General features: G+C 37.7%; 2 protein-coding genes across 9 annotated transcripts in view; one reads left to right on the forward strand and one right to left on the reverse strand.

Moving 5' to 3' along the window:
* The window catches only part of SHTN1 (shootin 1), a 121,657-nt gene that overhangs the window by 77,575 nt on the left and 21,229 nt on the right, over positions 1 to 22,853 (forward strand). For 3 of the 5 annotated variants that reach the window (XM_055247949.2, XM_063617355.1, XM_055247957.2), the window contains 5 exons: positions 364 to 463; positions 6,994 to 7,076; positions 13,041 to 13,150; positions 16,697 to 16,750; positions 21,760 to 21,880. In XM_055247949.2, the coding sequence (XP_055103924.1) occupies positions 364 to 463; positions 6,994 to 7,076; positions 13,041 to 13,150; positions 16,697 to 16,750; positions 21,760 to 21,880 (468 nt within the window). The remainder of the gene's footprint in view (positions 1 to 363; positions 464 to 6,993; positions 7,077 to 13,040; positions 13,151 to 16,696; positions 16,751 to 21,759; positions 21,881 to 22,853) is intronic. The other 2 variants (XR_010115553.1, XM_055248000.2) reach the window with 1 other exon arrangement.
* Positions 1 to 22,853, reverse strand: part of ENO4 (enolase 4) — a 412,386-nt gene that overhangs the window by 61,917 nt on the left and 327,616 nt on the right. Inside the window, exon 14 of one of the 4 annotated variants that reach the window (XM_055248035.2) lies at positions 16,950 to 17,042. The exons of the other annotated variants lie outside the window; for them this stretch is intronic. Within the exon in view, the coding sequence (XP_055104010.2) occupies positions 16,996 to 17,042 (47 nt within the window). The 3' untranslated portion in view covers positions 16,950 to 16,995. Of the gene's footprint in view, positions 1 to 16,949; positions 17,043 to 22,853 lie in introns of those variants that run through there. 4 annotated transcript variants of the gene reach the window in all.

Raw genomic sequence — 22,853 nt, forward strand, 5'->3', positions numbered from 1 at the left:
CTTTTAAAGTATTAACAATTTCGTAGTGTTTGAGTAATATACTTCGTTGTTAACAAATATTTCTTCAGCCTACTCACTTCTTCCTACCCTTCAGCCATTGTTTTGAATTTTTTTCTTTTCTAAAGCTGTATATACAGCAAAAAGATAACATTTAATATTGATAGATAGGAGTCCTCTCTTGCATTAGCAATAGACTAGATAGTAAAAAGTTTAAAAAGGTCTGCAATTTCATATTGAAATTTCTAATTTTGCCTTAATAAAAAGAACTTACTTTTGAGAAAGGTTATGTTCTTTTTTTCACATGTAAAAACAATGTTTAGTTGCTTATTTCAGCTCTCTTCTGAATGCTTGCTCTCTGTGCAGTTGATGAACTCCAGAAACGAGTGAACCAGTCTGAGAATTCAGTACCTCCACCACCTCCTCCACCACCACCACTTCCCCCTCCACCTCCCAATCCTATCCGGTAAGCACATCCAGGAAGACTGCTCTGCATCAAATGTTCTTCCCCATCAGATTGTGCCATGACAGGAGTCGTATTAAAAGCATGAAAGATACTAGCTGATGCTTGTCTTGGAAATTTTTCTAAAGGCCAGTGATATGGTTTGATTGTGTCTCCACCCAAATCTCCTCTTGAATTGTCCTCCCACAATTCCCACGTGTCGTGGGAGGTAATTGAATCATGAGGGTGGGTCTTTCCATGCTGTTCTCATGATAGTGAATCTCATGAGATCTGATGGTTTTATAAAGAGGAGTTCTCCTGCACAAGTTCTGTCTTCCCTGCTGCCATGTAAGATGTGACTTGCTTCTCCTTGCCTTCTGCCATGATTGTGAGGCCTCCCCAGCCATGTGCCACTGTGAGTCAATTAAACCTCTTTCCTTTATAATTACCCAGTCTCAGGTATATCTTTATTAGCAGAGAATGGCCTAATGAGTCAATATATTATTCCCTTCTTGTAGTATATAAATTTCATTCAATAACATTAAGATTTCCTTTAGTGGTAAGAACAAGGAATTTTGAGCTTTTCCAGAATGTATTTACTTTTTTCTCTTGCTAATTCCAATTTGAAAAGCTCTGGTTTGTTCAATTATTTTAAAAATAAAAATACTAAATGAAAACGTAAACATACTAATTGTTATAAACTAGTAATTAAACTAGAAGTATTAATTACTTTTATCCCTAACCTCATATTTATACCTCTAGTAATGCTAAGAGAGGAACCTTCCATAAGAAAGATAAATTATGTTTAAATTGTTGTGGCAGGAAGTCACATATACAGACAGGAAATCGTATTTTCTGAAGCCTAAGGTGACATGATGGCATTATGTACATCACTTGAGCACAATACACACTAGGAGATTTAGAGTCAAATTTTGCCTTCTTTGTGGTTCCACATGCCACCATCCAGAATTACATAAGACAACCTCCTTGCCATGGTGACAGCTTACATGCTCATGTCATGATGTTAGCTGCTTTTGTATAGTTTATTCTTTAACAAATGGCATTTAAAAACTTTCGCTAGAGTTTTTTTTTTGTTTTTTTTTTTTAACCTTTCATTAACTCATGTGATTTGTTTAATCCTTTCACACAGAGAGGCCATTTATTCATACTTTGCACCTTTGCTGATCCATCTGAATAGAATGCGTAGCATGTTCCTCCCACACGACTATGAAAATGGGGCTTTGCCTTTTGAAAAGATTCTTATTAGTTTTCCTTACTGAGTAGGGTATGACATAATCTACTTTAAGCCATTGAAGTAGTTAAGGCAAAATAATTTTTACACGTGATCGATCCAAGAGTCAATTGAAAGAATTTCAGGTATTTTAAAATCTTTCTCTCCCGGGTAGCTAAATCTGTAGGAGATATTCTGGATTTGACATTTAAAATTGGAAATTCATCACTTTGATCTTTCTCTAAGTTCTGGGATTTTGAGCTGATAAGAAAGGTCACTTCTGTCCATGAAGAGGGAGAACGATTAAAAAGTAATTACAGTCTTGCTTTTGGCCTTTAATTTTTATTCTCAGAAATGTTGAGAGCCCCTAGAATTAAAAGTAAAGTATAACCTAAGTAGAATTTTTTTTCCCAAAGAGCACTTTACAGTTACACTGAGAAATGAATGTTCAGGACTCCTTGTGTCTCAAGTGTGAACTCTTTTATAATGCTCTTTAAAGACAATTTTATTGAATAATATGATTTTTATTTTAAGATGAATTTAAATAGTATAGGACATAATTTTTGAAAGAAAAGAGTTTTTTTTGTGAGGAGTGCTTTCTTGTCAAAGAGGTATATTTGCATATGTATTGAGTTTGAGTGGATTTTGAATTCACAAATCAAAGTTTTCTAACTTTGTTCCTGATCTATTTGTTTTATCCTGATGTAAATCATGGTTAGAAATGAAAGTGGGAAGAAAAAAAAAGACTAGGGCCTGTAGCTTCTTTAAGTAGCTTACTGCTTTTCTCTTCTCTTCCCACTCATTTGACTCCAAGAATAGGTAGAAGAAAGAGGAAGAAGGCAAACCTTGGTCACTTTGTCCCAGTGGTAGTGAAAGTAGGACAGGTTCTATGCAGATATAGTTCATGGGGAGAAGGTTGAGGCTATGGTTTTTTTTTAGAGAAACAGAACCAATAGAATGTATATATCTGTAGATACAGATATAGGCAGATATAAATACAGATTTATTATAAGGAATTGGCTCATGTGATTATGGAGGCTGTCAAACCCCAAGATCTGTAGGGTGAGTTGGCAACTTGGACACCCAAAAGAGTCAATGGTGTGGTTCCAGGCTGAGTCTAAGGGCCTGAGAACTGGGAGAACCTATGGTGTAGTTTTATTCCAAAGTTCGACAGGCTCAAGACCCAGGAAGTGGCAGTGTTTCAGTTCAAGTGCGAAAGCGAGAAAAAGCCAATAACCCAGTTTGAAGGCAGTCAGGCAGGAGGAATTCCCTGTTAGTTGACAGAAGATCAGCCTTGCTGTTCTAATTAGGCCTTCAAATGATTGGCTGAGGGCCACCCACCTCAGGGAGGACCATCTGCTTTATTTAGTCTACTGATTGAAATGTTAATGTCATCCACAACATCCTCATGGAAACACCAGAATAGTGTTTAACCAAGTATCTCGGGCACCCCGTGGCCCAGTCAAGTTGACACACAAAATAACTATCACAGTGGGCATGATGAACACCTCTTGAAAAACTAACAGGTGAAGGCCTGGTGCAGTGGCTCACGCCTATAATCCCAGCACTTTGGGAGGCCAAGGCGGGTGGATCACGAGGTCAGGAGATTGAGACCATCCTGGCTAACATGGTGAAACCCTGTCTCTACTAAAAATACAAAAAAAAAATTAGCCAGGCGTGGCGGTGAGTGCCTGTAGTCCCAGCTACTTGGGAGGCTGAGGCAGGAGAATGGCGTGAACCTGGGAGGCAGAGCTTGCAGTGAGCCAAGGTCGCGCCACTGCATTCCAGCCTGGGCGACAGAGCGAGACTCCATCTCAAAAAAAAAAAAAAAAAAAAAAAAAAAAAAAAAAAAAAACAGGTGAAAATTCCCCACTGAAATGTTACATCTTGGGATGACACATGCCTGAAATTTTATTCATTCAACTGAAATGACAGTGAAATGGGGCAGTGATGGCCAGAGGTTTGAGTATGGGTCCAAGATGTCTTAACCTAATCTCCTCTGGCCTGTGAGTACTGCCTTCCCTGTAGTCTGAGTCCCATCTTGACTGTTGGTTTTAATATTGCAATGATTTTCCTCTGAGCGCTGTATGTCTACAGCTTATGCTTCAACTCAGAATCCTTTAAGCTAACACTTTCCGTCATCTAGGTGGTTTATGCTAATAAACATATTCTTCTTCCCATGTGTAAATAATTATATAAGTACTCTGAGCAGTACAGATAAATTCCTGCTTCATCATCTTTATGTACAATAATGTACACTTGCAAAATCTCCTCGCAGAACCAGAGGTGAGGTCAGTGCAGAGTGTGGTGCAAGGGTAAGGTGAGGCATCTGATTAGTGAGAACCCTCCTCACACCCAGCCCACCATGGAGTGGTAACAAGTAGATTCAGCTGACAGAATGGAAAATTGAGCAAATAAAGTTTGTTTTATTCTTTATAACTTCTAGAATAAAATGTGCTTATTTCAAAGTTCTATGTAAATTAGAATTTCTAACTTTTGTGAAAATAATTTAATTTCATTTGGCCATTGCAAGCCCAAAGAAGAGAAACTAGACGAAGTCAGAAGCTCCATGATTGGTTCCCAAGCTAGATAGAGCAGGATGTGTTTTTTTCTTTTTACTGTGCTTTATGGGAGATTATCCAGTGAGTTTGGGAATTTTAAGAAAAGGCAGTTAGGAAGGGGATTAATAATATAAGCAAATGTAGAAGTGAAAAGTAAAAAAAGCTAGAAATTAGAATGATTAAGAAACTGGAGGCTGGGCACAGTGGCTCAGGCCTGTAATCCCAACCTTTTGGGAGGCCAAGGCAGAAAGATTGCTTGAGGCCAGGAGTTCAGGACCAGCCTGGGCAACATGGTAAGACCACTCCAAAAAATTAAAAAACATTAACCAGGAGTGGTGGTGTACCTGTAGTCCCAGCTACTCCAAAGGCTGAGGCAGTAAGATCAGTTGAATGCAGGAGATCGGAGCTGCAATGAGTGGTGATTGTGCCCTTGCACTCCAGTGTGGGCAACAGAGAGACCCTGTCTCAGAAAAAAAAAAAGGAAAGAAAGGAAGCATTGGGTGGTGATATCTTCTGAACAAGTGTTACTCTGTATATCCATTTGCCCCTTTTCCTAAGGGCAACATTGTGCCTTTTTTTTCCTAAGGGCAACATTGTGCCTTTTTTATCCTCCAAGTATGTGTTTTCTATTGCTGGCTTCCTCAGGACTGTTTTGCAAATATAGTTCACCACACTGAGGACATTTATGATGCAATTGAAATAATTCAAAAATTCTTGATTCATTCATGTTTTGATGAACATTTTATGGAGGAAATGATAATATATGCGGATACGTACACAAGCCTATGTACAGTTTTAAAATAATGTTAAAGTGAGCATCTATGTAATCACCTTCCAAATCAAGAAATCCAGCAATAGAAAACACATACTTGGAGGATAAAAAAGGCATAATGTTGCCCTTAGGAAAAGGGGCAAATGGATATACAGAGTAACACTTGTTCAGAAGATATCACCACCCAATGCTTCCTTTCTTTCCTTTTTTTTTTTTTTTTTTTTCCTGAGACAGGGTCTCACTCTGTTGCCCATGCTGGAGTGCAAGGGCACAATCACCAATACTGGTACCCTAATTCTTTCCTTTGATCCTTTTTCCAAAGATAACCACCTTCCTCCCTAATTGCTATCTTTTATGGTGATCATTTCCTTGCATTATTGAAGTACATTTTTCTTGCCTAATATGTATCCCTAAACTACTGTAAATATCTGTATGGCCTGGTTTTGAACTTTATATAATTGGAATTTTCATGTATCATTGTGGTCTTGCTCTTTTTACTCTACATGATTATAATTTTTATTATTATTATTATTTTGAGATGGAGTTTTTGCACTGGTTGCCCAGGCTGGCGTGCAGTGGCGTGATCTTGGCTCACTGCAACTTCCGCCTCCCAGGTTCAAGCGATTCTCCTGCCTCAGCTTCCCAAGTAGCTGGAATTACAGATGCCCGCCACCACACCAAGCTAATTTTTTCATATTTTTAGTAGAGACAGGGTTTCACCATGTTGGTCAGGCTGGTCTCAAACTCCTGACCTCAGGTGATCTGCCCACCTTGGCCTCCCAAAGTGCTGGGATTACAGGTGTGAGCCACTGCACCCGGCCTACTCTCATTATTTTGTAAGATTCATCCATGTTGTGTAGCTTAAGTCTATTCATATTCACTGATATATAATTCACTTTATGAAGGTCTCAGAATGTACTTATCCATCGTGGTGCTGATGGACATTTGAGTTATTACCAGTACTGGGGAATTACGGAAATTCTTCATGAACATTCTGATTCATGTATCCTGGTGCACAAGTGCTTGCCTTTCTGTAGGATATGTGGCAGTGGAATCACTGGCTCATAGGACACATATATTTTTGGCTCTACTAGATAATTACGAAGAGTTTTCCAGAGTGGAATGTACTATTAACTTATATATCCTCTCTGGTTTGAGAACTTGTGTTACTCCACAAACCCACTAACACTTGATATTATCAGATTTTTTTTGTCTATTTGATGAATGTATAGTGATATCCCAGTGTGGGTTTGTGTCTGCCTAATAGCTAATGAAGTCAAGTACCTCTTTTGTATATGTATTGGAAATTTGGACATCTTTTTTGGAGTTGCAAGGTTCTCTTCCATTTTGTATTGAATTATGCGCTTTTTCTCATTGATCTGTAGAATTTCTTTATATATCATTGTCTTTTTATTCTGCATAATATCAAAGGTTATAAAATTTTAGTGTAGTCAAATTTATCGTAATTTGATTTTACATAAGTTTGTTTTTAAATGGACCAGAGAGACAGTGGTGTAAATATGTTTTATCCATAAGTATTCAGTTTACATCATGCGGATTCAGATGTTTTTATACCCATAGTTCACAAATAGATATTTGCTGATAACATACACTTTTTACTCTGAAACATTGCCTAATTCTTTCATTCTTCCCTCCCCCTCTAACCTAGTACATAGATAGCTGTTTCTGAATTTTATATATATGAGTATTGAAATTTTTTGTCTCTTTTCCTTTGTAAGTGTGTATGCATTTTATTATTAGTTATAGTAGTGTACTCTCTCCAATAATCAGTTTGGTTTTATACAGAAGAGGATGAGACGTGTTTCTCTTCTGTAAAATGATGAAAAGTTTAATATTATTAAAAATGGAAAGTAGACTACTTAGATTCTAGTTATATATTCATGCACCTATCAAAGAGTGAGATTTTTACTGATTATTTAGGATCTAGGCATCCAGTAATCTCCTGTTGATCTTTTTCTTTCTCCCAAAGATCCCTCATGTCCATGATCCGGAAACGATCCCACCCCAGTGGCAGTGGTGCTAAGAAAGAAAAGGCAACTCAACCAGAAACAAGTAAGCATCACTTCTATTGGTGTAAGTGGTTGATGGTGTACAATTTTGGGGCAACTCACATATTTGTTAAGTTCTTTGACTATAAACATGTTGTTGGGACAGTAGTATGAAGCACTGAACAACTGTAAGAATGAACCAGTAACCGTCATTGCCTTCCTGTAGTTTATTATCTAGAGGAGATAAACACGCACACCTCACTGTAATAAGAGACATACTGGCATTAAAGAGACATACCCTCATTAAAGGTCAGGGTACCTTGGAGTGTACAGGAAAGAGAGGGAGTAATTCCAAATGAGGGATTTGGGGCAAGACTTCTTAGAGTTGGTAGCAAGTGACCTGGGACTTTATCAAGCACTTAGTATGCACTACTCCACTGTTGTGTGCTGGAAGTACACGATATAGAAGTTACATTCTAGTGTAACTAGGCAGGAAGTAAACAAGTAAATATGTAATTATTTAAATACAATTAAGGAGGAGTACACAGTGCTAAGAGATTGTGGAAGTGGACTGCTGGTGTCTGAAAATGATGTTCAAGCTGAGTAGTTGTGCCTTTAGAACATTGGGTGGGTTGGGTGGTGGTGTTTAGGGTAAAATCATTTCAAATAGAGGAGCAGCGGATTCAAAGGTCCAAAGTGTCCAGGAAGGAACTTGGCATATTAGGAAACTGAAAGAAAGTTGGTATGGCTGGAACATGGCGTCCAAGAGAGGAGGTCTAATAGGTAGGCAGGAGCCAGATTCTGGAGGTCAACGTCAAGGTTCTGGAATTTCTCCTAAGAGCAGTAGAAGTTTTAAGCAGAGGTATAACATGATGAGAATTGTCCTTAAAAAAAATCACACTGGCTGCAGTGAGAGAACAGACTGTAAATGGATGAGGGTGGATGAGGGAAGACTATTGCAGTCATTCAGATGAATGTTGATGGTAGCTTAGATGAGGGTAGTAGCAGCAGGGGTAGAGAGACATGCATGAATTCAGGAACTATTTAGGGAGGTAAAATTCACAGGACTCTGGTTCATTGGAGATCGAGGTATACAGGACAATGATGAGATGGGACTGGAGGGAGAAGGGCCCTGCCATTGAGCAGAGCCAGCAAATGCCTAGATGCACTGGAGTTGGTTTGGTGTGCAGCCACAGTGACAGCAAAGGCTTAAAACAAGGGGGCCAGATCTTGGTCCTCTGTGCCTGCCATTCTAATTCCATAGCCTCCGTGCAGATTCTGGGCAGATAGCTGGTGTGTTCCAGACTCTTTATCCTCCTCTTTATCCTATTTTATTAGTATAAACAACATGATAATGAGTAGCTCATTACCATGCATTGTGACAGCATTTTGCTTTAAATTCTGTTACTTTAAGGATTTAATGTCCCACTCCCTACCTCTTACTCTGGCTGTGGTGTTTGAGTTATTTCTACCTCTCTCCCCCTGAGCAAATTGCAAGCTCTTTGAGGGTTTACTCTTCTCGGCAGCATCCCACTGCCTTCATGCATATTGAATGAATTGAAGTTTGGACTTAGTTTTTTTCTCTCTTAGCAGGAATCTTGCAGCACCATTACAAATGAAAGCTGATTTTATCTCTAAGAATTGGCTTTCTGTGCCTGCCTTCTGCAATCCTTTGGAATCTATTCGTCTGCACATTAATGGGGCTGAAAGGCAAATTCTGCATTGCGCAAGCCATTGCAGGATTCTGAAGCAATTCCGCCTTTGGTGATTTGCTGGGCGGCCCTACTCTTGCATTACTGGTTATTAGCGTTTCCTGATGCTGTAATTTAAATTTTGTTTCAATTTTTTCGGGGGAGACAATTGGTATAACTTAGAGGGCTGGGGAGAAATTGTAATGAAATGAATTTTCCTTCCAAGTAAATCACATCATCAATTTGTCAACTTTGGAAGCACCTTAAATTAAAAAGAAAAATTATTCTAAAATTTCTTAACCCCCAATTTTAGGAACTATACAGTTTTTCTTACAAAAATGATGTTTATTTATAATTCATGAAATGTGACAGTATTTTCTCCCACATCTTTGGGCTACCAGATTGCTATTTTGGGATTCTAAGTAGAGTTACCAATATAGAAGTTGCTCTTGAGATTTTAGAATGGAGCAACCCTAAAAATCACACAGCCTTGAATAATGCACACTCTACTCACACGTGGCTGAAGCACTACCCTCCTTCTATCTGGCAAGGCAGTTATTTATAGTGTCTTGTTAATAGGTCACACTGAAAAAATAGTTGTTGAGTGAATAAATCAATAATTAAATGCATGATGAATTAATGTAAAGCATCAAACATTGGGATTCTCTGTGACACTTCGGGGTTTGCATTTATAACATAGTGACTGGTCTCACATTCACTGTGTTTTCTTTCTTAGGTTAGCATCTTATGATGGTTTTTAACTTACATTTGGTAAGGTTTTCAGAGTTTATTAGTGGGGAAACTTTTACTCCTTACTTATGGCTCTAAAAACTTCATTGTAAAGAAAGACTATAATATTTTATAGATAGTTTTAATAATTGAATGTAAGAGATCATTACACTCTGAAGATAATAACTCTGATTTTGACAAGAATGTATTTATTAGGCCAGTTCTGGATTTCAGAAGTATGCCTACTGTTTATCATACAGTTAGGTCATTAATTTGTTGATCTTTTCTTACTTCGCTGTGCCTTGATTTGCTAATCTGTAGAATGGGGGTAATAGTATTTACTATTTCACAGGATTGTTGTGAGAATTAGTGAGTCTCACAACATGAAAAGTGTTTAGGGTAGTATCCGGCACAGAAAATACTCAAAATGTTAGCATAGAAAAACATGGAAAAGGTACTAGCCATCCTTTGGGAGGAGCAAAGGGAATCCTCATCCCACAGGTTCTTGTGATTATTGTAGGTAAGGAAATTTCTTTAACTTTATGACCCGATGTCAGATTTGAACTTAATTCAACTATAATGTATTCTTTAGAAATTTGGTATATTATGGTGGCATAAGATTTTTTTTTTAATTACCTTTAAAAGAAAGTGAAAGAAATAGTAATCCTGTGGAATTTGGAAATTCATTTTCATTTCTTCGAGGTAATAGCAGAAGGTTTTATTTAGTAATAAGGTAATGGTTTTGTCTGTGGGTCTTTTTTTTATAAGGAACTAACTTATTTTTCAAGTGGGTCTTAAAATTTAAGCCCCAATTAATTACATGTAGCTTTTTGATCCAAGACTGACCTTGAAGCACTAACTCAAAGAGCATTTGATTTTATTTTCCTGTGGCAGTTCAATAACATTAGACCTGTTGTCTTCATTTGTCCCTTTTCTTTAATCTCCAGTATCCTGCATATTTCTATTGTCCCCTTGATTACATGCTTTTGTGAGACAATTACCAACTGTGTGATTGCAGAAAGATTTACAAAACATACCATGAGCTCTCTGTAGGTGATTCTTGCAGATTTATTAGAACTGCTTAATAGTTTAGAAGTTCGTATAGATTGCTTTTTGCTAGTTCAAAAACAGGGTCAGCAAGAGAGAAAGCTTGTGTAGCTAACCTCGCATTGCTCTTGTATTGCGCCTGAGTAGGGAATCTGATAAGAATGATTTCTTTTCCTTAAAACCAATTAAGCCTTTACATTTGAAAAAGACTGAGAAATTAAAGCCTGGTTTATAATCTGTACACAATACAGATAGTGGCACGTCTCTGAATTATCACTATGATTCTGGCAAGCAAATATAAGAAACTACTTTAAATTCCTGCTATGTTAGATGCTGTAGCAGATTTGAATGGTGTTGACCATAATTCTCCATCTGTCTGCCTTAATTAGTTTTTGTATGGTGCATTTAATTGGGTTTCAGTCATTCCTTACAGAGTGCTAATCTGTTTGTAGGCGGTGTTCCTATTACCATGCAGCTCTTCCTAGTCTCAAAATGGCAGACTTTCTGAAAAATCAAATGTTTTAAAAATTTATTTTCTATGGTGAAACCCCATCTCTACTAAAAATACAAAAATTAGCTGGGCGTAGTGGCACGCGCTTGTAATCCTAGCTACTCGAGAGGCTGAGGCAGGAGAATTGCTTGAACCCGGGAGGTGGAGGTTGCAGTGAGCCGAGATCATGCCATTGCACTCCAGCTCTGGGCGATGGAGCAAGACTCTATCTTAAAAAAAAAAGAAAAAAAAGTATTTTCTAAATTCTCGGGAATAAATCCCATACCCATACCAGACACTTGAATGGCAGATCTGGGTTTTATCTCCCTGGGTTTGGGTAGGGTCGGCAAAAGCACTGTGTAGTTCACAACAGATACTCAGATATTGAGTGAGTGAGTGAATAAAGGAATGAATGATTGAATGAATGAATGAACTTCTACCCATAATAATTTACTTATCTGTTCCTTTGTTGATGTTTATGAACCGTCAGAAGAAGCTGCCCAAGAAAATGCTGCTTAAGGGCACATGGTTGATCAACCCACAGTTTAGTCATCTTTCATTTACTGGTAGATGAGTTCTAACTTTGGTGACCATGTTTCCCATGTTGCTTGGCAAAAGATACTTGTTTTGACTTCTGGATCTGAAAACTGTTGTTTACATGTTGAGAGGTTTTAATTCTCAGCAAGGCTTCTGAGGCTGACAATTATCTTTGAAGTTAGGACAGTATCAGAAAACCTAGGTTATACAGTGAATATAGCAGTGATCCCTCGTTGCAGACTTGTATAGATGAGGGTAATGGAAACTTCTGGTCTCTCTTAGTTGCTCCCCTAGGCACTTACACAAGAGGAATGGCTACCCAGGGTTGGAATGGAATCTGGCCTTCTAGAAGAAAAAGAAGCCATAATTTAGGCCTCCTTATTGCAAAGCCTGATACTAGAGCTAATTAGCATGGGGATGCAGTAGTGATTGTCTGCATTTAGAAGCCAGACTTTTGGGGTTTAGTCATTTCTACTCAAATGGTAAAAATATTAGTAGCCATTTAAAGCAGAAACTTCAGAAGCCAGTAGTCAGTAGAGACTTGTTGAGTGCCTACCATATTACCAGGCAGTGTAGAGTCTATTAAAGATGGTAATTGGAAGGTCCTTATGAGATAAGCCAAATATGTTGGCTGCAGTGAGCTAGATGGAAGTAAATACAAGACCTAGAACTGCATTAATGGTGATAAATGTTCTGAAACGGTTCTGTGATTTTGGTTAAGCTGTTCTACAAGAGAGACATTTCACTTTTCTGATCAACAAGTTTAAGTTTACCTCAGTTACATTCATCCAATTGATACACATCTCCACCTCTTATTTATTTATTTATTTTGCAGCAAAATAGTGGCAACGTTAAACAATAGATAGTTGAATTTTAAAATCAAATATAATTACCTAATTGCAATTATTGCTACATGTATATTTTCTTTTAACATTGACAATTTAGAAAGACTTGAGAAAGGTGTGCTTAAATGTTTCCTTTCCATGTGATTCATTAACAAAAGATGGCAATTTAAAAATAGATTTTATTTATTTGCTGTTTGTCTTTTGACTATAGATTTATTCCAACAAGAAAAAACATCTATTTCATCTTTTTTTCCCCCTAATGGATTTCTGGTAGTTGTTTCTTTTTTAGGCTGATTTCTTTGACATAGGATGTACAGTAAGTTGTAAAAACATATTTGAGACAAAGATTATTTGGGATTAGGCACAAAGTTGGGATTTTAAAGACCTGGAGAAATGTTGACAAATGAACAAAGTCTACTTTGTTGACGAGGCAAGACAATACTGACTTGGATCCAGGCTACAAATTTTTATAACTCTTATTTTTCTGATTAGATTTTTTCTCTAAATTTTTTTTCTTTAAGTGTTGCTACCTGATAGCTGTTAACCTTAGTAAATTTTTAGTGTTCTGCAACTGTGAATGAAAAATGACTGTGATTAATTGCATAGTGTAATTTTTCCAAGTCACCAAAAATAGGAAGTAGCTGTTTTCTTGTAACATAAGAGGATTTCTGTATGTGTTCTTTGAACAGCTGAAGAAGTCACAGATCTGAAGAGGCAAGCAGTTGAAGAGATGATGGATAGAATTAAAAAGGGAGTTCATCTTAGACCCGTTAATCAGACAGCCAGACCGAAGACAAAGGTATGGAATGACTAAATGCTTTTTTCCCTGTTTGATATTTCCTTTTTTAAATGTATAAATTTGAAATTTGATGAAAGCTGCATCAGGACCCACTGTCAGATCTTAGGATAAAGCTAATGTGTCACAAAAGCTTTTACTTCCACATAAGCATGTTTCAGGAGGACCCATGGTGTACCTAAATCAGTATAAAAAGGAAGCCATGTTATTTTGGGGATGCTGTCGTCTCATTGCGAGAGACAGTAATATGAACTGTTACACCAAACAAATAACAATTATCATGTCCTTTCTTTTCTTTGATTCCTGATTCTTTTGTGTGATTCTACTGATTATCTACTATGTGCCAGATACTGTTTTAAGCACGGGGGATAAAGTAGTGAACGAAATAGGCAAAAACCCTCGCCTTTCTGAGGCTTCTATTATAGTGGATGGAATCACATAATAGTAACAGCAGAACAAAACTAGGACAACTTTGGGGAAAATAGTGAGACTTATATGATTGTTTTTCATTAATTTCACAAAATGTTTTCCAAGTCACTTCAAGGAGAAAAACTCTCTCCTAAACTAGACCACAGTGAGCCCTCCAGGATCTGTGAAGTCGCCTAGAGTCCCTTTCATATCTCTCCCCTGCCTTTGTTTGTATATCTGCTACATTTAAATAAGCCCAATAATAGTTTTAAACATTGTTCTTGAAAAATATTCTTTCTCCTCTCTAATTAGGTATGAACTAACCGGTTCTTCCTCTTCCTCCACTTCCTCTTTTTCCTCCGCCTTCTTCACTAACCTTTGTGATTTGGTTCTTTCTCCCTCTCAAGGCTGCCCTACCTTAACTGTGTGAACGTCCCCCAGTGTTATGACTGTTCAGTACACATTCTGAGGGATTTCTTTTTCAATTTTTTTTTTTTTTTTAGATGGAGTCTTACTCTGTCGCCAGGCTAGAGTGCAGTGGCGCAATCTCGGCTCACTGCAACCTCTGCCTCCCGTGTTCAAGCGATTCTCCTGCCTCAGCCTCCCAAGTAGCTAGAACTACAGGCGCATGCCACCATGCCCAGCTAATTTTTGTATTTTTAGTAAAGACAGGGTTTCACCGTGTTGGCCAGGATGGTCTTGATCTCTAGACTTCCTGATCTGTCCGCCTTGGCCTCCCAAAGTGTTGGGATTACAGGCATGAGCCACCATGCCCACCTCTGATGGGTTTTCTAAGTTGCCACTTTGTCACAGCCAGGCAAGATAGCCAGGCAAGGCGAGAGTGGCTATAGTGTGGGCTGTACATGGGAAAGGATTGGAAAGAGGGAAAGAATACTCAACTCCAAGAGTAAATTTACATCTAAAGAAACAGAAGCTTCAGCCAACCACGTAAAATAGTTCATTCAGTCTTGTGCTAATGATCTGAAAGCAGTTTTCTAAGTAAAAGATGAAATGTAAAACTGGAGGAGAAGCTGAGTGTGTAGAATGATCTGGCACAGCTGGCCCAGTGCGGGTGTCTGGCAAGAGAGTGAAGAGCAGAGCTCTTGGAGTTGGGCCCTGGCACTGTCACCCAGCTTCCCCACATTTCTTCTCTTCAAGATGGGGATAGCACCTGCCTTATCTGACACATGGGGTTGTTGTCAAGATCAAATGGAATAAAGTGTGAAAATACTTCAAAATGCAAGGTCTGTGTGCCACCTTTGAAAAAGAATCAATTTTTATGACTTTCACATCACCACTAATTATGGAAAGAATAAGCAAAACCAAACTATTACTAGAGAAAAATACAATGCCATAAAGAAACAAAATTAGTTTTAGAAAGAAAAAAGTTGAAAACTTCTTAAATCATAAGCAATCAATGTTCCATACGTACTTTCATTTTCAGAATATCACTTTGTGCTTTTTCTTTCTTCCCATGACTCTTCCTGCAGTTACACATTATTTAATGTCAATTCAAAATCTGGGAAGCAACTGAACAAGGATCAGTGGACTTCTGGGTTTTTTGCTGGTAATCTTAAACTGTGTAGATATAGTGCTGAATGACCTGGTCAATAACCTTTAAAACAAATGGTCACTGCATGCTTGAGGACAGACGTCTTCCCCTAGTACCATCGGGGCTTTCCTGAAATGTCACAAATGGTGACATTTTGTGGTCTAGGGTTTGAAAGGCTTGTGCAGTCAGAGGGCAGCCTGAGTGGCATGGCAGCACTTTTGGATATGCCTAAAGGCAGGGCATTTGTTTGAACGTCACAGCTTATCACCTGAAGGATTGACCTGCAGAAGTCAAGCCTGCCTTGAGGATATTAATTTAACTGCTTATTTTCTAAATTCCTTGGTGGTGGTGGTGGTGGTGGTGCTAGTGTGGTTGAAATTAGTGTCCTAGTGCTTATTGACTGGCACTAAAGGCATGTGTATTTCACAGAAAATCTGCGCTATGAGAGCTGAATGCCTTAGTCAGCTTTGTACACGAGCAGCAAACCTCTCTCTCTCTTACTTCTTCTCTGTTTTTAAAATTTGAAGTAGGATCTTATTTTTAAATTCTGTTTTTGAGAGGAAACGATTATAGGTTGCTGTTGATTAACTCTCATTTTTTGATGAGAGAGAATATAACCTTACCTCTTTTCCAGGAATAAGAGGCTCAAGGGGTTCCTTTCACTATGTCTTGCAAGTTTCCCCCCTTCATCTCTATCCTTCGTGAAAGGAAGTGGTACGAGGGAGATCAGAAGTCTTTCCTGAACTTACTTTTCATGAGGTCCTCATGCTAAATTTTCCCTCCATTAAATTAGTTGAGTGATCTGCAGAGATCGTTAGGTATTGTGGGGCAGGCAAATCATACCCAGAATTTTACTTCAAATTATTTTGTCCATGGTATGGCCAGAAGAGAGCTGAGCTTGTAATCAAGACGCCTAACTCAAATACTACCTTGCTGAAGCCTGACTTTCCTTCCAAGATGAGTGGTTGGACTACACCTCCTCTGAGGTCTTTGACTGCTCTGGCAGCCAGCCATGCTAACTTTCTCCTGTAGCCAGGTTCTTTGCTGGTCCCTGCTCTCTCGACTCTGTCCTCTTGTGAAATTCTTACATGCCAGGCCCCTGTAAGCTGACCTCCTCCCATAGCTGGTGGAGCTGAGAGAGGTTTTCTGCCCTGTGGCTTGCTTCTGCTCTGCACTGCCTTCTTTCTAGTCTCTGCTTGCTGGCAGAGTCCAGCAATGCAGGTAGAGGACAGTTTATTGTATTGTAAGAAGCTCTGAATAATTTGGAATCAGATCTTTGAAATCCGATGTCTACCAAATCTTCTCTGTCTATGATAATAATCAAGAGGTAACAATATGGTATTTAGAAGAGGGTAGCTTGTCTCCTTTTGCTTTGAATATAACTTCTTATTTTTCGTTTAACTGCTACTTGAAAGCACTAACATGGCTAGTATTTTTTCCCAACCTTAAGACATAGTCCTAATTTAAAAATATATATAGTCATACATATTACCAATATAAGGCTACTAATATTTTGCCATGTAAAAATCATTGTTTAGTATTTTAAAACTGAATTACTCAGTAATTTTTCTTTCTTTTTAAAATTATAGCCAGAATCTTTGAAAGGCTGCGAAAGTGCAGTGGATGAACTAAAAGGAATACTGGTAAGAATAGATTTCGGTTTATTGTTTAGCTAATGGGGAAATGCAAGGAGAGTATTTTAAAATCTTTTTTTTTGTGAATTGTTTGTGGTGTGTTTTATTCCCATTTACAATTAGCCTCATCTTTGGCCAGTTTATCTGATTGTGCTTACAGACTGCCCCATCACATATGTTAATAATTTTTCAAATAACACTGTGCTGATTTTGTTCTAAAAGAGTGGTTACACTTTCACCAAAGTCATTGTTTCCTATTCTTGCCCTCCAATCCTGGCATCACAGCTTGAAGATGAAGTGTCTGGCCATATGTAAGGATCCGTACATGTTGATGAGAAACAGAAATATAATAGATGAATAATGCTTTACTTTGAAGCCTAAAAGGAGAATCCTAAATGTGAAGCTAAGCTCCTCCCCAAATAGCTTCGTATTAGGGTCACAGTCTGCCTTTCCTCACAGTCGAAACAATTATTTGATGATAAATCGAGGAATAAAATAAGAGGCCCTTTTTTTATGTTACTAATTTTATTTTCTGACAGTTGGAGAGCATGCTTCGTGTCCCTTCCTAGTCGTATTTTTGCTTTTCAAACTGTGAGCTTTTGCCAATGGAATCAGCGGCTACTGCACTCTCCAGCAGTTGCTGTCAGAGACAGACGCCTCACTTAGAAAATGTTTCAGATACTAAGAGCTCTATTCTCAGATCCTGTTACAGTCCCAATCCCAGTTATTATGCACAGTAAGTCAACAAACATGGGGGCAGAGGTACAAGACTGAATACTCCCATGTTTGTTGTTGCTGTGCTAATTATGCATTGCATGTAGACATCCACATAATTGTGGTAAACAAGATTATTTTCATCAAGCATGTCTTTAAACAGTAGACTTAACCCAGAATGGCTTAATTAGTTTGCTTTAGTTTTAAGTGAGTGGGATTAGCACTGAAGAGAGGTATATCACTGGCTAACAGTGGTGGCCTTCCTACAGAATAATGTATTAAAGCCATTGAAAAAGCATGTGGTGATTATCTAATGGATTCTTTGATCAGAAAAGTCTGTTATTCAGTGTTCTATTAAGGAGAACTCCCTATGACAGTCTCTTTTGTTGTGTTTGTGTTATAATGCTAATTCATGTTCATAAAGATGTCCCCTGGGGCACAGTTCTGGTCAACAGTGAAAGAATAGACTGTACTGAGTTTGACTTTTTAAAAATTAGGTTAATTTTGAAAATCAGACAGCTCTATGAGGTACATATGATAATATTTGATTAGCCAAGATATCCCATTCTCTGAGAATGCTGCATGGTAGCAAGTTTACTGAATTACAGCATTACTCTTAAATACCATATTCCCCATAATTTTGTGCCACTTCAAGGAGAGAAATTCGTGAAATAATTTATAAATTATAAAAAATTTTAAGACATCTTTTTTAGTGCAAATACCCCCATCCTTCTTGCCTTGGATCTATCTTTAGATCTCACTGCCTTACTTGGCATTAATGTATCGCTAGGAGTTACTACTCTGACAATATTATTTCTTTACATTAAGTTTTTTAAAAAGAACTCATGATTCTCTCCCCTACTCTTTGCCAAGTGGCAGTTCTTCTCTTCCCCCATAGAAGTTTCTTTGAGGGAGGATGGACCATTTGTAATTCCCTGTCACCTGGAGCCTATAAACCACACACATTCTTATAAGAAAGATAAAAAGAAAGCTCCTAGCTCGACCTGCCGGACATTTGGGTCTTTAGTGGTGCTCGTTGTTGGAGTTCAGACTATTAGGATTATTGAAGTTAGTACCCTGTAAAGCACATGGTGCCAACCTCACAATCACGGCATGTAAGAAACAATTAAGATGGAACACAAAAAGCCTGCAGTTGTGTACTGAAAAACACAAGCACTGGTACCAGGGGTTGTCAAGAAACCAAAAAACACTGTGTTCGGTTCTATTGTAAAACAGAACCAGAAAGAAGCTCAGTGTGGGTTATTTTTTGATGAAACGGAATGTGACCCAAGTTGTAAGACTTAGTGATTTGGCCTTCTGCTAAGTTAGCCCACAGGTAGAAAACAAGTCTCTGGTTTGGGGGAGTTTCAAAACCCTATTCTATTTTCTGAGTTGAACAATTTTCAGGCCAGTTTTTAATGTCTCAGTATTGACTGACCTCGTTTTTCCAAACCTACTTCCACTTAAGTTTTAAAGGTGGATATTTTGTAGATAAAAATATGTATAGTCCATTTCTCATAGTCACAAAAGGTTTTGAGGTTTAGGAAATGAAACCTTTTGAGTCACCCCAGTCACTTAAAAAGCCACTCTAAGTGACAGTGGTGATTGCTGAAGAATAGATTGATACAAATCAAAATTCTCTTCTCAATTTCAGTTGGCTGTAAATCAAAGAACTAAAAGCAATTTTTAAAAAATTATATTACGGGTCTTTTTCAGACATCTTCAGTTTTCCAAAATACCCAGAAATTTTTGAATAGTTAATTTTGCCTGACAATTAGATTAGTTAGTATTATGAACATTTAACTAACATGGGGCCTAAGATTGTTAAATGATCATAGTGGTTTGAAGTAGAAAAAGAGTATTGGTTTGGGACTTGGGAAATCTAAGTTCTAGATCCAGCCCTATCAATGACTTATTGTGGGACCTGTCCCCAGACCCTGAGGCTCACTGAATTTGAATTCTCTTTTCTATAAAGTGAAGGAATTATATGTACCACAGTTTCTAAGTTAATTTCTGATTCTCAAATTTTATGATTCTAATATAAAGAGATAACTAAAATAGTCTTGGTATTTTATTAGCTGAGCTCTTCATCATTTCAGTTGAGAGTCATGCAGAAACCTTTCTTTCCTCCACAATTGTCCTTGTATTGAAAGTTTACTCATATATTAGCTGAAGCCACCACATCTGTCAGTAAATGGAGAAAGGAGTTGGGGATTCAAGGGTTAAAACATGGAAAATGGATTCCTTCAGTAATCAGGTATGATGAGAGAGTAGCTTACTACAGTCAAGAATTTGAGGAAATAATGCCATTATCCAAATAAAAAACTAGAAAATATTGTGAAAGATACATTCATCAATAAAAGATACCTTGAAAGGTATGTATGTATGTACGAACACACACATAAATTTTCCTTGAATTAAATCAAGCCATTGAGAAAAATTACACAGTGTCCTTGCTATTGAAACAATGTAGTAGTTTTACAACTTATTTTAGTAGTGATGACCATATGTTTTTCAAATATCTGTTTACAAATGATAGAGATGGTAAGTTTTTAAAAATTATAAATACAAATGATATGGGAATAGTTGTTGTAGTACTTTTTTCAAATGTAAAGTGGCTATGGTTCTATTTTCTGTATCTTGTCAGTATCGGTCATACCTCATGGTGTGACTCTTCTACACGTAGAAGCATATCAGCAATGTTAAAGAAACAAACCAGATTTTAATGATAAAATAAGCCATTATAGTGTTACATGTGATGTGATAGTCCTTTTAATGTATTTACACAATAAATGAAAAACAAAAAGAGATACTTCTAAGGAAAAAGTTATATGCCTGATGAAAATATGAGCCTTATTTAAGTCTTTTGCAAACCAGTTGATTAGGCAGCTGACAGCAAAATAATATAATCTCCTAATCTTGTTAGTCAGTTTCCTCCCTGACAACAGGTTACTTTTCTGTAACTTTAAGCAGTTAGGGAAAAACTTCCCTAAACAAAATAACATAACCTCTTAATAGAGGTTAATTATGAGATTTGTAACCATCTGATTTTACAAGCACCTTTTTTTTTGTTTTATATGCTAAAGAAGAAACAAGGGTTACCGTTTTTAGCCAGTAGAATTATTAGAATCCTTCAGGTAGTTGGCAGGCAGGGAGGGAGCAGGATTAAGGCAAGTCCTTAGTGAGTTCAAACATTACAAAGGCTGGCAAGATTATTAGCCTTGGTGGACAAAAGCTGCCTTTTGACTCTGGCATGAAGTCTGGCAAGTTATACCAGACTTGAGGTTCTTATTTCCTCTGATCAAAAGATTATGGTTCTCCTGCCTTCCCCTCCCTCCGCTGCCTCCCAAGTATGTGGCACAGTTGAGAAGGACCATTTCAAAGAAATAATGGGCATCTCTTATGAAAGACTTGTTGATGTATTAAATCCTTATATATCACTGAGAAATACATCACCCAGTGTTCTGTACAAACACTTGACTAGTAATGGAGATGGAAAACCATAGCTCTCACTCTGTAACATACTTCCCGGAGGAGCCAGAGCAGGGAAACATGGATCTTTCTCTGTCTTCTTGAAAGCCAGTATCAGTTTCAGCAGGAGTACAGATTTATAGCATCTCTTGTTTCCTTCAGTGTCTTCTGGGCCCTGAATAATACATTAACTGTCTCCTGTGTTAGGAATGTGGAGTTAAGATGCCAACCCTTGCTTGCCTCCTGTATGATTATAACTTTCCTTTCATACTGAAGTCAAGATCTGCTCAGTGCAGCCCTTCTTTGGGTCGGGCCCTGGAGAGCATTATGTGCCTCCTTTGACAGCTATGACACCACGGACATCAGGTGTGCAGCCAGGGTTACCCTCTGAAGGATCAGTCACACATTTTTCAGTGCCGCTGTGATTTCAGTTTAGTAGCTTGTCGCTGCCATATAAAGATTTCCTTCTAAGGTGAGTTTAATATATCAATTCTCTTCTCCACCTAGTCAACACACATCACATCTTAATCGTCCCTATGCAGGTACCTTCCCACTGATGAATCTCATATAGTCACCTCTTCCAGAAGTGTTCTTGTACTGTTCTTCCGAAACAAAAGCTAGCATTTACACCATCAGTAGCATCTTCTTAAATGATCCAACACTCTGTCTTGTTGAAAATGTGCACATTTAAAAAATATTAATATATAGCAAATTCATTTTGTTTCATAATTCCATTCAAATTCTGGTAATGTTTTCATGGTTTGATTTTTATATTCTTTTGTATATTGTATTAAGACATTAACCTTTTTGTTTTTGTTTTGTTTTCACTTTAGGGGACACTTAACAAATCCACTAGTTCAAGAAGCTTAAAATCCCTTGACCCTGAAAACAGTGAAACTGAGTTAGAAAGGATTTTGCGTCGCAGAAAGGTGACAGCAGAAGCAGATAGCAGTAGTAAGCCGGTTTGAATTCTCCACAGTCCTTCTCTTCATCTCTGAAACATCTTCTTCTAAGTCTCTTTTTACATGAAACAATCTTTTAAAAATTATTATTAAAATATTTGTTTTTAATGTGAGTGAGAAGTATGGGATGGGTAAAGATATTTATGGATATCTCATAAGAACTCCTAGATATTTTTATTTATTGGTGTGTTTACTTATTTGTAGGTAACCAGGCATTTATAGATCTGATTTGTTTAATGCAAGATGCCCTTGTGTAAAGACATTCAGGAAGAGTTTCGGCAACAATATAGCATCGAGTACAGGCTCTGGAGCCAGACCACCCAAGTTTGAGTCCTAGTTCTCTTGTATACTAGCTGGTTGCCCTTAAGCAAATTACTGAACCTCTTTGTGCCTCAGTTTCTTCATCTATATAATGAGAATAATAAAAGCACTGCTTCATAGGATAATTCTAAAGATTAAGGCAATATGTGAAAAATGCTTAGCAATGTGCATGGCACAAAATGAGCACACATTTAGTAGTTGCAGTAGAAATTACATATCAGTTACAAATGCAGGAAAATCATCTTTACTCTTTGTATCCATTTAGCTTACTGTGCCTGCCTATGAACTGAGTGACTGGGAAATTCAAGCTCTGTCACTGACTATTATGTACCATCTGAGCAAGTCTGGAGCTCACAGTTTGCATTTGTGTGACATTAGGTCTGTATTAGGCCTCCAAGTGTATCCCAGAACTGTGCGTGTCTTCAGTGGTTTCATCAGCTTGGTCATGGGAATTAACGGAAACCTTTATGAGGTTTCCCCTTGTGACCAGGTAGGAAGCCGACTTCAAAAAACTACCTTAAAGTAAAATTAATCAGCAACCACAGCTTAATGGGCTGAAGCTTCTAGATTGAGTTCAGTCAGCTTCAAGTAGTCTATCGTAACAGTTTAAATCTGGAAAATACTGAGTCACATTGACCAAATTT

This window comes from Symphalangus syndactylus, chromosome 2 (genome assembly GCF_028878055.3).
Source record: "Symphalangus syndactylus isolate Jambi chromosome 2, NHGRI_mSymSyn1-v2.1_pri, whole genome shotgun sequence".
Taxonomy (NCBI): Eukaryota; Metazoa; Chordata; class Mammalia; order Primates; family Hylobatidae; genus Symphalangus; species Symphalangus syndactylus.